This window comes from Panthera pardus, unplaced genomic scaffold (assembly GCF_024362965.1).
Source record: "Panthera pardus isolate Hobbes unplaced genomic scaffold, ASM2436296v1 HiC_scaffold_24, whole genome shotgun sequence".
Lineage (NCBI taxonomy): Eukaryota > Metazoa > Chordata > Mammalia > Carnivora > Felidae > Panthera > Panthera pardus.
This window is the reverse complement of record NW_026526810.1, coordinates 9750303-9763016: the sequence shown is the minus strand read 5'-3', so window position 1 is coordinate 9763016 and position 12714 is coordinate 9750303. Positions and strand designations below refer to the sequence as shown.

The 12714-nt window shown below is 53.4% G+C and overlaps 1 protein-coding gene across 1 annotated transcript; it reads right to left on the bottom strand.

The window, feature by feature from the left end:
- Positions 1-887: 887 nt before the first annotated feature.
- Positions 888-7422, bottom strand: PGPEP1L (pyroglutamyl-peptidase I like). The gene is given in 7 exon segments (XM_053888699.1): positions 888-1363; positions 2102-2223; positions 2226-2508; positions 3279-3578; positions 6565-6680; positions 7171-7289; positions 7374-7422. Coding segments are annotated over 7 exon segments (1203 nt in total). The 3' UTR covers positions 888-1149.
- Between the last annotated feature and the right edge of the window lie 5292 nt (positions 7423-12714).

Genomic DNA, 12714 nt, shown 5'->3' with positions numbered 1-12714 from the left:
CCCAGTTCCTCTGTTATTAAGCTGCAAATGCGTTTTCTTATGGTGAAGGAATCTGGATACTAAGTGAATAATGCTTTTTTTTTTAAGGTAATTAAATGAAAGTGATAGGGAGCACAACAAGGAACAAGAAATTTCCCAGACCTTAGCCACCTTCAACCCCTTCCTCCAAAAAAACAATGTATCTCGTTGGATATCTACCCCTAGCAAACACAAGATAAAACCTTGCTTTGAGCAGCTTGGCACAAGACCCAGTGCCAAGTGTTTGCCCAAAGGCAACATGATAGCTGAGAAGGGGGAGATTCTGCTTCTAAAAAGTAAGTATAACACCCATTGTGGCAGACAAGCCAAACCTAGCTATTCTCCTTTAACACCAGACACTAAAGGGGCGCCTGGGTGGCTCAGTCCCTGGGTGGCTCAGTTAAGCATCCGACTTCAGCTCAGGTCATGATCTCGCAGTCCATGAGTTCGCGCCCCACATGGGGCTCTGTGCTGACAGTTCAGACCCTAGAGCCTGCTTCAGATTCTGTGTCTCCCTCTCTCTGCCCCTCCTCTGTTCGTGCTCTCTCTCTCTCTCTCTCTCTGTCTCTCAAAAATAAATAAACATTAAAAGAAAAAAATTTTAATGGCTAAAGGGTAAATTTTATCCTGTGTATGAAAACACAATTTTTTTAAAAGACATTAGAAAAAGAAAAACCAAACACTAGAGACCCAGTGGCTCAGAAGCTGCACCCAGCACCTGGAGGCATGAGCTGGGCGGCCAGGAACGGGGTACCCAGCGGCAGCTACACCTGTGTTTCCCCACGGCCAGCTGGTCACAGATCACCCCGTCACACGCAGCTCTGCCAAACAGGTCTGCGGTTTTAGCAATCCGGGCAGGATCACACAGGCCCGCTGCACAGTCTTTTTAAGAGGGAAAAAAAAATTACTAGGATTTCATTTTATTGTCATGAAAACCATAACTGAAGCTAGTTAATCCCTTGTGAAATGTCTGCCTTTCAGAGTGTTCTTCTCTCTTCTGACAATAAAATAACCCTTTGTGATTTCGTTTGGCTAATTTAGAGCTTTTTCCCTCTGTGTAAACTGTTTTACAAGCCATTTTTAAAAAGTCTCTCAAAGCACAGTTGAACTCTGCACACGGGATTGAAACATTTAATTTTCTCTAAAGGAGCAGTCCCCCCATTGGTTCCCCGGGTCTGGAATCACCGAGGTTGAGTTTTCTGCAAACCGGGCTTTGAGCTCGGGCTTTTTCTCATCTCGTCCAGCACGTCCTGGGAGCCAACAGGATAATGGAGGCACGCGGACGAGGGCCGTGCGCGCATTCCCATGATGCAAAGACAGGTAGCAGGTGTAATCACAGACGTATCTGCAACCACACCAAGTGCCACGTTACTCCTGGCGCGGGCCTCTCACCCCAGGGCCACGTAAGCAAAAGGGTCTCCGCAGCACCCCCAAAGCCTGAGGGGGGTAGGCTGCCACCCAGGAAGACTTCGGTTTTGTTCTTCTGCCTCAGAAAGCGCACGTGGCTGGGAGTGAGTCGGGAAGAGACTGACCCTTGGTCTCACCGTCCCACGACCATCAAGTGGCTGGGCCCGGGAAGGGACCAGATTTTCAAAGCGACTACTCCCAAACCCCTTTTCCCCTAGGAACCCCTCTCTTTCGTGTCTGCACTGAGTCACTTCTTCATTCATTCTCTTGTGGGCGGGGGGGGAGGAGAAACTATCCACTGCGGGTCAGAGTTCGCAGGAACAAGGTAAATCAACCTGTGTGGGGGGCTGAATCAGAATAGTTAACTCACAACTTGGGCCGCAAGAAATAAAAACAAAGCATCCACAGACTTTAGTGGCTCTCGAAACACGCCTTCCCATCTCTTCTCTAGCAAGGCACCAAAGGCCCGGATGGAAGGGGGGGGGGGGGTTGGAACCGAGACCCCGGGGGGGAGGGGGCGTGATGACCACGCGCTGGTCTGCACCGCGTGAGCAAGTGGCCCGCTGCACGGCACAGGATGGCCTCGGGTGGGGAAGGGGGACGACCCGGGAGGGGGGCTGGTCGTGCGGCGGCGCGTCCTCCCCACCCGCCCGGGGAACGACCCCGCCGCGCGCACCTGCCCGCATGGCGAGAGCAAAGCACCTGCGCGCCCTCCACCGCCACCAGCTTGCCGAGCGCCCTCGTGCTGACCCCGGACGCGATCACTCCCGGGCCATCCGGAAGGCCCTCGCCGCGAGAGCAGGCCTGAAGCCCCGGACGTCGGCATCCCAAGAACCTCGGTTCTTGGCGCGCTGTTCCAGAACGATGGCCTTGGGGGAGGCGTCCAGCCCGATGTGCACGACAAGCTGCAGAAGCACAAGGGAGGACCGAGAGCATAGGGAAACCGAGGCCTGTTCTGCCTTCCCGGATGTAGCTGAAGGGCCAAGCCGAGGGAGAACCAGCCCTGGGCCCAAAGCAGCTCCAACCCCACATCTGGCCGGCACAACCTCCGGGATTCCCCGCCGACCGCCCCTCATGAATGTGCTGGAATGAAAAACAGCCGGATAGAAACCCATGCGGCATTTCATTTAACTGCTTTTATACGTCCAAATATTCTGGCAGGAAAACGTATTCCCTTCTTTGCCCCCCAGCGGGTGGCTAAGGCTCGCACAGGAGAAGCTTCCCATTTCTGGAGAATCTTCCAGCTCTTTTATGAAACCCTAATAAAGGAAGTTAGTAACAATGCACTAAAATATTGTCAGGGTTTTTTGAGCTGATTATTTTTCCTCTTTGAAAAAATAGCTGCGGAGCATTTTATCCACACACCTGAGTCTTAATGGCTTGGTGCTGCACGTTGTGTTGATCTCATCATCGGAGCTTCCTGTTTTGTGGACGTTTGTACAGTTTTGTCCATTTTGGGGACAGTTTTTCATATAACTCTATTCGGATTTAAAAAAAAAAAAAAAAGGCTGGGCGTCATGAAGATGAGACCTCCCTCCGCCTCTCTTCCAGTCCCAAAAGGTCCTCGCCCCCGCCCCCCCCCCCCACCGCTGCCGCCCCCCTCCCCCCCTCCCCCGCCACCCCTCCCCTCCCCCCTCCGCTTCACCTCACAGCCCACCTGCCCTGCCTGGGCATGGCCGGGACCCAACGCAAGGGCCCCTCTGTTAGGTGGAAACTATCTTTGAGTCACGGCAAGGAATAAAGATTCCCTTTATTTTCCTCCTCTCTCTCCAGAATATTCTTCCAAGACCTACTCTGTGTTTCAGCTTAAACTCTTGAAGGCACACCCAGAACCTTAGAAAATCGGCTAGTACCTCGCTGGGGGGAGCGTGGGGGCGGAGTGCACCTCCACCAGCCACTCTAGAACCAGGGTCCCGGGGTTCACAGCTCCGGGGCCCCATCTCCTCATCATCCCAGCCTCACCGACTCCCCAGCCACCATTTCCTTGCGGTTGAAGGTCTTCCCAGATTCTGGTGACCCTCTGCGTCACTTCCCTGTAATCTACAGGCAGCTGAAGAACCGCAGCCCCACCTCCCTGTGGGCCCAGCTTGGACAGCTCGCGCAGAAAGAAGCAGGTAGACTCCCCTTCCTTGATGCAGGGCCGGGGAGAGTCCCTGAAAAGCTAACACTTGGGTCATTGATTCTATTCCCTGGGGCCTTTTAATTTTTTTTAAGTTTATCTTTTGAGAGAGAGGGAGAGAGCAGGGAGGGGCAGAGAGAGAGGGAGAGAGAGAGTCCTAAGCAGGCTCTGCACTGTCACCTCAGAGCCCTATGTGGAGCTGGAACTCATGAACCCTGAGATCGTGACCTGAGCCCAAATCAAGAGTCAGACGTTTAGCCGACTGCGCCCCCCAGGCGCCCCTCCAAGGGGCCTTCTGTGGGCCTGGACCCTGCTCTCAAGGAGCTCACCTGGTGGCAGGGGGCCGCAGGGGAATCACGGTTCCTGCCCCTTAAGGCCCCAGGAGGCCTCGCCAGTCACGATGTGAGTACCCCAGAGGCGTATCTGACCCAGCCTGTGGGTTAGGAGCCCGTTCACGAAAGGGATGCAGGGAAGGTGTAGGGGGACAGATGAAGACAAGCCAGATGAAGGAGCTAGGGAAGGGTGTGCCGGGCAGAGGGAGCTTCGGGGGCACAGAGGAGCACGAGAGCCTGAGCCTTGGGGAAGCACAGGGCGACTTGGCGCAGGGCGGTGGGCGTGGGGCAGCGACAGCCTTCTCCCGTGTGTCCTGCACCAGGATACTTAGCGCCCCTGGACTCCGATCGGAGCACTGACTGCCTGCAGCACCCCTAGGCATTTTGACAAGTAAGCCACCACCACCAATGGTGTATCAGGGAGCACTGCCCGTGGGGAAGGGTGGGAACAGAAGCTAGAAAAGCCTGTGGAAGCCAGACTGAGCGCTCAGCCAGAGGCTGGACTTGAAGCAAAAGGAAGCCATCAAAGGATCGTGCACAAAGCGCTAATGGGTCAGAGTTTCCCCCTAAGAGGACGGAGGGAGAAGTGGGCTGGAGGGCATCATGACGTTGACTTGGGACCTGCTGACTTTGAAGTGGGAGAACCCGGTCCCTTGGTTCCGTGTGTCTGGAGCTCACAGAGAGGATTCTGGGAAGACAGTGGCCTGTCAGGGCTACAAAGGCATGGGTTTAGGCTAGATCCAGACAGAGTGAGGGGTGGGGGGCAGGGAGAGGAAAGAAGGGCCGTGGGGAAGACCCAGGGTCAGGGAGCACTGTCCTCACAGGCAGGAGTCTGGAAGGAAGAGAGCCAGGAGAGTGAAACCTCAGGCACGTGCAGTTCACAGTTATTAGACGTTAAATCAGGAGCCTGAAGGCCAAGTCCTTTTCCTGCTCCGGGACCTGTGCTAATCACCAAGATGGTTTTGCATTAGCGCCTGTGTTTCTCCTGACTCCCTCCCCTGGCATTTCCCGACATCCAGGAGCATGCATCCTCGGATGGAGATGGCCGTCCGGGTGCCAGGCCTGCCCAAAGGTCACAGACGGGACATCCGGGGCCCTGCCCTGGGCTGCGGAGGAGATGGGCAGGAGTGATGTGCCCTGCTGGAGGGCTGCCTCCACTGCACTCGCTGAGGACCGCACTCCTGGCCAACTTTTGGTGTCTCAGGTCCGTCCCCGACCAGCTCAGCCTTCCTAAGGCGTTCTGTCCCGCCCACCGGACACCCACCCAGAAGCCCAGGTCCCTCGACCGGCTCAAGCTTGCTCTCTTCCAAAAGTGCCAAGATCACATCCCCATTTGGGGCCCGAAGGGAGACTTCATTCATTTGCCTGATTCTGGTGGTGGGAGGCGGGGAAGGAGGGCCAGGTCATGCGGGGCAGTGCCCCGGAGGGCCATGGAAGAAGCAGGCCAGCATTCCAGGGGCCAGACAGACCGAGGGGTTCCAGCTCTTGTGTAGGGAACGAGTGAGACGTGAGCACTGAGGTCGCACAGGGCCCCGGCCCCTCCGGATGCTCCCAGAGCAGGAAGCAGGGGCTGGACGGCATCACTCTGGGGTCACCTTTGCCTTTGTCACGACGGTGAGGAGGCCGTGGCTTGGCTCCCGGGCTGCTTCTCAGAACCCAGTCATCTGCGAAGAACCGGTTTCTTCTACTCGGTGGGGTTCCCGTGGGGTCTGGCTCTGAGCAAAGGCTACGGAGGAGCCCCCAAACCAAATGAGGTTGCCTGGGACTCTGCCTTCAGGGCTGTCCCCCGCAAAGGCTGCTGTAGTTCAGTTGTCCACAGAAACGTCGATTAATTACGCGTACTAAGCCGGCGAAGACGCGGTTCCCCGAGGGACGGGGGCGTCCACCCTGAGCCGTGCAGGCCCCGTCAAGCCCAGCACCCACCGGCCTCACAGAGGAAGGCTACTCTGCTTCCGGGCTGGCCCACACAAGCCCAGACCAAAGCGGGCCACAGCAGGAGCCCCCTCGTCCCCCCCCCCACCACCTCAGCGTTTCCTCTCCACCCACCCCACGCCAGCTGAGAGGAGAGGAGAGAGGAAAGCCTCCAGACATTTTTTAGGTCTTCCACTGCGGCCTGGGCCCCGGGACCGGCTTCGGGGAGCTTCCTCACGTGACCTTCCCGTGGCTGTCTTAACTAAGCGCCACAACCTGGGTGGCTTGGAACCAAACTCGATCACCCGAGCCTGCAGGAAAGAAGTCCAAAGTCAAGGTGTCGACAGGGCCATGCTCCCTCTGGGCCTCTAGGGGAAGGATCCCACCTGTTTCTTCCAGCTTCCAGAAGCCCCCCGGGGCAGCCCTCGGCTTATGCGCTATGTCTCCGGTCTCCACGTTGTCTTCCCTCCGTGCACGGCTGTCTCCGAGTCCAGATCCCCCGTTTTATAAGGAGGCTGAACCCCTAACACTGTCTGAGACCGGGCTTTCCAGAAGGCTGATGGCATGGCTCTCGCCAAAGTAGAAAGCGCCGGGAGGCCAACCTGGAGCTCTCCTTGGAATTCACAGAGCTGGTGCGGGATGGAGGGCATTTGACGTTGCACTTGACAACTTTATGTTCTTTATTTATCTGAAAAACGATTCCCAGGGGATTAAAGTGCCCTGCTTCTGCTCATCCGGTGTTTCCTTTCCAGCTCCCAGCCGGATGCCCAAACACACTTGACGACGGGCCGGCACTGGCACGCCTCCGCTGGATTCCAGCGGAACTCCTGGGCCAGGGCCGGACTCCAGAACCAGCCCCGTGAAAACCGCAGCACAGGAAACGCGGACATGTACTTCAGGTGGAAAAACCACAGGTGTCACAAGCTGCCTCACGTCAGCTCGGGTCACTTTTTGCCAGCAAGCAAATTAAGAGAAACTTCGAATATGTGGAGATGCCAGAATTGCACATGAGGGATTCGGGACCATTATAAACTGGCACTTGTCCACGTATCGCCTTGGAATTACTCTTCACGTCTCCCTGGGGTATTTTCTCTTTCTTTTTTTATAATTTTTTAAATGTTTGTTTATTTTTGAGAGAGGGGGGGAGACGCAGCATCCGAAGCAGGCTCCAAACTCTGAGCTGTCAGCACACAGCCCGACTTGGGGCTCGAACTCACAAACCGCGAGATCGTGACCTGAGCCGAAGTCGGAACTCCACCGACTGAGCCACCCAGGCGCCCCTGTATTTTCTCCTTCTAACTAGAATGTCACCCTTTTCCTCTTTCTCTCCACTGTTGTCCTGACAAGAGAAGAGCCTGCCGCTTGGGAGGTCTGCCCTGTCACCAGCGACTCTTCTAAGGTGTAGCCAGCCTCCTCGGCCAGGAGGTGACCACTGCCATCCACGCCGGGGCCGGAAGTCTTGAGGCTTTTGGGGTCCTTCGAGCCGGGGCTGGGGGAGACAACTAAAGCCAACAGAGGACAACCCCCTGCAGAGGACAGAGGACAGAGAGGGGAGGGACTCTTCCTCCAGAGCCTGCAGACCTCGCCTGGCCCCTGGCCCAGCTGCTTGGACGGCCCTGGAAGGACCACAGCCATCCTGAGGTCACCAGGACAGGGCGGGGATCAGGGGAGGGCTGTAGTAGTGTAGGAGGGTGCTGTGGACTGAAATGTGTCCCCAGCAAAACTCATCTGCTGAAGCCCTAAGCCCCGATGCGATGGTATTTGCAGATGAGGCGTCTGGGGGTGCTTAGGTTTAGACGAGGTCAGCAGGGTGGGGGCCCCAGGATGGGATCAGTGCCCTCGTAAGAAGAGGGAGAGAGGCCAGCGCCCTTCTTTCTCTGCGGTGTGAGGACACAGACAGAAAGTGGCCATCTGCAGGCCAGATGGAGGGTTGTCACCAGAATGCGAACCTGCCAGCACCTTGATCTCAGACTTCCCAGTCCCCGGAACCAGGAGAAATAGACATCGTTTAGACCCCCCGGGCTTTGAGACTGTGTCGTGACAGCTGGCGCGGACTGGCACGGGGCTTCCGGTCAGCAACGAGATAAGGCCTGGGTGGGTCTCAGATTCATGCCAACTCGTCCACCCAGCTCATCGTGAGGTTTAAAGTGTCCCACACAGCCTGGGACTGCAGACAGGATCTGATCTGGGGTACTGAGGAAATTTTTCTAACTGGCAATCATGGAGAGAGTCTCCGGGCATTGCCTCATGTGGACAGCTCACTCTCTCATTCTCTCCCTCTCTCTCTCCCTCTCACACACACACACACACACACACACACACGTACACAAACGCACTTGGTGTCCTGGGCCACCTACACAGTGCCCACGGCAGACATAGGCATTTTACAAAAAAATAAGCCAAGCCAGTCTTCACTGCCAGCCTCAGCCTGGAATGAGGAGGGTCCAAGGCGGAATGGGGCCCATACACCAACGGACCCCCAATTATGGTGTCGCAGGGAAAGGCATGGGCTTTGGGGTCAGGAAGATGCTAGTTTGACGCCCAGCTCTGCCACCTTCCACTGGCTAAACTCGGCCATGTTATTTAGCCTCGGCGCACCTCAGTTTTCTCATCTATGAAATGGGGAGAATTCGCAATCAGAGGAGTTTTCACAAATATTAAATGAGATGATTCACAAAAGGTGCCCAGCACTGTGCCTGGCACACGGTCAGGGCTTTATATGCTCGATCGTTGCTCATAATTAATGCATATTAAATTGAGAAAGTCAGGCCAAGATTTATTGAAAGTGACATTTAGTAGAATCTGATGAGCCCGGGGCCTGTCAGAAGCAGCGAGTCGAACATTCTGCATAAAGCAGAAGGCAGGCCGGCTTTCTGCCGAGAAGGGATGGTTGTTTTAGCAAAGAGAATGTAGGTTCTGGGCAAACCTGGAGAGAGCCAGGGGTTTGTGTTTCTCGGACTGGCACGCTTTCTCAGCTAGGAGTGCAGAATGTTTTGTGCTCAACGAGGGGAGGGACGGAGCCCAGTCTCACCACCCTTGCCAAAGTGGCATCCAGGGTGTTGCGCCAGCCAGAGGAATGACAAGGCTCGGCCGGGCGCTGGGTGCCCATGCGGGGCCCATAATCCCTCAAAAAAGCCTGACCGCCCCAAGTTGCAAAGGTCCTGGGGTAGCCAGGAGCCCGCCTTCTGCCTCCTTCTCCCATTTCTTCCTGTCTCCCTGTCGCCTGAAATCTGGTCACCAGGAACACAAGGCATTTGAACAAAGGGAACTGATGGAAGGAAAAAAGACACCAGTTGCTGTCCGAATTTTTTTCAAATCCACCGAGACTGTGGCACCAACTGGTGTTGTAAAACAGTTGCTGTTTTTCCAAAATCCGATGCTCCCCTCTCAGATGAGAGTTCAGGGCTGGTACCAGCCAGCAAGAATGCGTTTCTTCATTCAGTCATTCATGCAAAACTCCCGAGAGCCCACAGTGCTGTCCTCTGCTCGGGGCTTGGCACGTCCTGGAGGGTCCCGTTCTTAGAGGAGACGCGGACTAGAAATGGGAAGTGATGACAGGATCCTGGTGGGAAGGGCTGGGTTGGGACCCCACCCCCCACCCCAGGCTGCAGAAGCCTGGGGGTAAGAGAGAAGGAGCCTAAACCCTGCTTCCTCCACTCCTAACTGTGTGCGTTTGGGCAAGGCATTAAAACCTGTGGAGCCTCTGTTTCCCTATTTGTAAAACACAGTAAAACAGGACCTCATTCATATGGGTTGCTGTAAAGGTTAAGCAAGGCTGTGCACGTGGGAGTTGCAGTCTGAGAGGGCTGCACGGAGGAGGGGGTTCTGACCAGGGCTTGGAGGATGAGCAGGACAGTGCCAGGGAAAGCAAGAGGGAGGCTTGGAGATGTGTGCAGACGCTTCTGTCTCCCCTCCTCCCTTCCTCCCTCCCTTTTTTCCCTTTACAACGATTTATTGACATAGGGAAACCCCTAAGAAGGAAGAAGTTTAAAAAAAAAAAATCAGAATCTCGGACTATTTCCTGTAGCCATTTATGGAAATGGGAACACACGCAAATGGGTATCCCTGGAGGGAAGAAATAGGGTGATTCTTTTTATTTTATTGTTACTGTGGTATAATTGACATATATCGGGGCAATTCTTATCTCTTTCTACACTCTGTAAAATTTTTACAATGGACAATACTATTTTTCTGGTTCTATAAGATTAAAAAATTACTTTTCTGGGGCGCCTGCGTGGCTCAGTCAGTTAAGTGTCTGGTTCCGGTTAAGTGTTCGACTTCGGCTCAGGCCATGATCTCAGAGTTTGTGAGTTCGAGCCCTGTGTGGGGCTCTGTGCAGACAGCTCCAAGCCTGGAGCCTGCTTCGGATTCTGTGTCTCCCTCTCTCTGTGTCCCTCCCCCGCTTACACTCTGTCTCTGTCTCTGTCTCTGTCTCTCTCTCTCAAAAATAAACATAAAACAAACAAACAACCTTTGCTAATCAGATTCACTGCTCCTGGAGAATGCTGGCTGTGGAGGGCGCTATGCCTGACACCTCACAACAACCCTCCTAAGGAAGGGCTGACAATGTCCCCATTTTACAGACAAGGAAACTGAGGCTCAGAAAGGATACGTTTAAAAGAGGGAAGGAGGGGCACCTGGGTGGCTCAGTGGGTTAAGTGTCTGACTCTTGATCTCAACTCAGGTCATGATCTCCCAGTTCAGTGAGTTTGAGCCCCCCATAGGGTTTTGTGCTGATGGCACGGAACCTGATTGAGATTCTGTCACTCCTTCTCTCTGCCTCTCCCCTGGTTGCTCTCTCTTTTTCTCTCTCTCAAAATAAATAAAAGAGGGAAGGAATTCCAGGAAACACCCACAAAGGAAATGTTACCAACAGTGGGGTCGAAGGGGGCCTGGGTGGCTCAGTCAGTTGAGCGTACGACTTCCACTCAGGTCATGGTCCCACGGTTTGTGGGTTTGAGCCCCACGTGGGGCTCTGTGCTGACAGCTCAGATTCTGTGTCTCCCCTCTCTTTGCCCCTCCCCACTTGTGCTTTGTCTCTCTCTCTCTCTCTCTCTCAAAAAATAGACACGTAAAGACTTTTAAAAAATGGTGGGGTCGAACTGTTTAGGTAATGGGAAATTGTGAGTAATTTGGGAAATTGGGGTTCTGTTTAAAAAAAAAAATTTAAGGTTCATTTATTTTTGAGACAGAGCATGAACGGGGGAGGGTCAGAGAGAGAGGGAGACACAGAATCCGAAACAGCCTCCAGGCTCTGAGCCATCAGCACAGAGCCCAACATGGGGCTTGAACTCACGGACTGCGAGATCATGACCTGAGCCGAAGTTGGATGCTTAACCCACTGAGCCACCCTGGCGCCCCAACTGGGATTCTGTTTAAAAGTCCCTCTCTTTTCCTTGGGGCACGCACACACACACACACACACACACACACAATCATTAGCTGATGTCTTGATGTCTGAGGGCACAATACACCTTTCAAACAGGCTTCATTAACAAGTGGATAGAAGTCTATATTTTCAATGGTTTTCTTAATTCCTCCTCTTTTTGGGGAGCAATTTCTTACCAGATTGTCATTGTTTTTAGATAATTTTTTAAGTATATTTTGAGAGAGAGAATGAAAGAGCACGTGTGCAAGTGGAGGAGGGGCAGGGAGAGAGAGAGAGAGGGAGAGAGAGAGAATCCCAAGCAGGCTCCGCATTGGCAGTGCAGAGCCCAATGCAGGGCTCGATCCCACCGAACCGCAAGACCTGAGTGAAAACCAAGAGTCAGATGCTTAACCAGCTGAGCCACTCGGGCGCCTCGGATTGTCATCGCTTTTGTATAAAAACCCTGCCTGGCAAAGAGCTTATTTGAGGGGTATGAGGAGTGTCGCTCAGATATTTTTGCGTGTTTGCTCAGGTTCACATTATTCATGTTATCTTTTATCTGTGGGATTTTGCAGATCTTATCTGTGAGGATTCCTTGATCATAATTTAAAGGCTAGTTCCATGAAAACTGGATGATATAATCCTGAAACCCATTAAGTTGGCTGAAATACTTGTAATAAATTGAAGTGACCCAGAGAGGGAGGGTCCCTCTATCACCCATGGCCTCCCTTGCCCCAAGACTGACACGTTTCTCTTTTGGCCTCTGAAAAAAAAATGTTGTATTTTTCACATTGTGCACGGCGTTGTGCAGTGTTACGATTACATTTCCCTGCGTGCCTACGAAGCAAGGCCAGCATCAGTCTAGCTATGAAGCATTGGTCCAGGTTAATTTCTTTATTATTTTCATAGACCGAAAACACAGAAATTCACACCTGCTCAGGATGGCCACTGTGGGGGGAAAACAAACCCAGGAAATAACAGGTGTGGGTGAGGATGTACAAAAACTGCGACCCTCATGTACTGTTGGTGGGAACGTAAAATGGTACAGCTGCCGTGGAAAACAGTGTGGAGGGTCCTCAATATATTAAAAATAGAATGACCGTATGATCCGGCAATCCTATTTCTGGGTATATATCCAACATAATTGAAAGCAGGAATCCCAAAGAGGTATTTGCACACCCATGTTCATTGCAACATTATGCGCCATAGTCAGAAGGTGGAGGCAACTCTAATGCCCCTCAGTGGACGAATGAACACAAGGTGGCATCTACTCACAGTGAAATAGTATTTGGCCTTAAGAAGGAAGGGGATTCTGGGGCACCTGGTTGGCTCAGGTGCTTAGCCCCTCCCCAGCTCATGCGCGCGCGCGCGCTCTCTCTCTCTCTCTCTCTCTCTCTCAAATAAATAAACATTGAAAAATAAAGATAAATTTAAAAAAACGAAAGAAGGAGGGAAATTCGGACACATGCTACAACCTGGATGAACCTTGAAGACATGAGGCTAAGTGAAACAAGCCGGTCACAAAAAAGACAAACCTCGTATAATTCCACTTATATGCG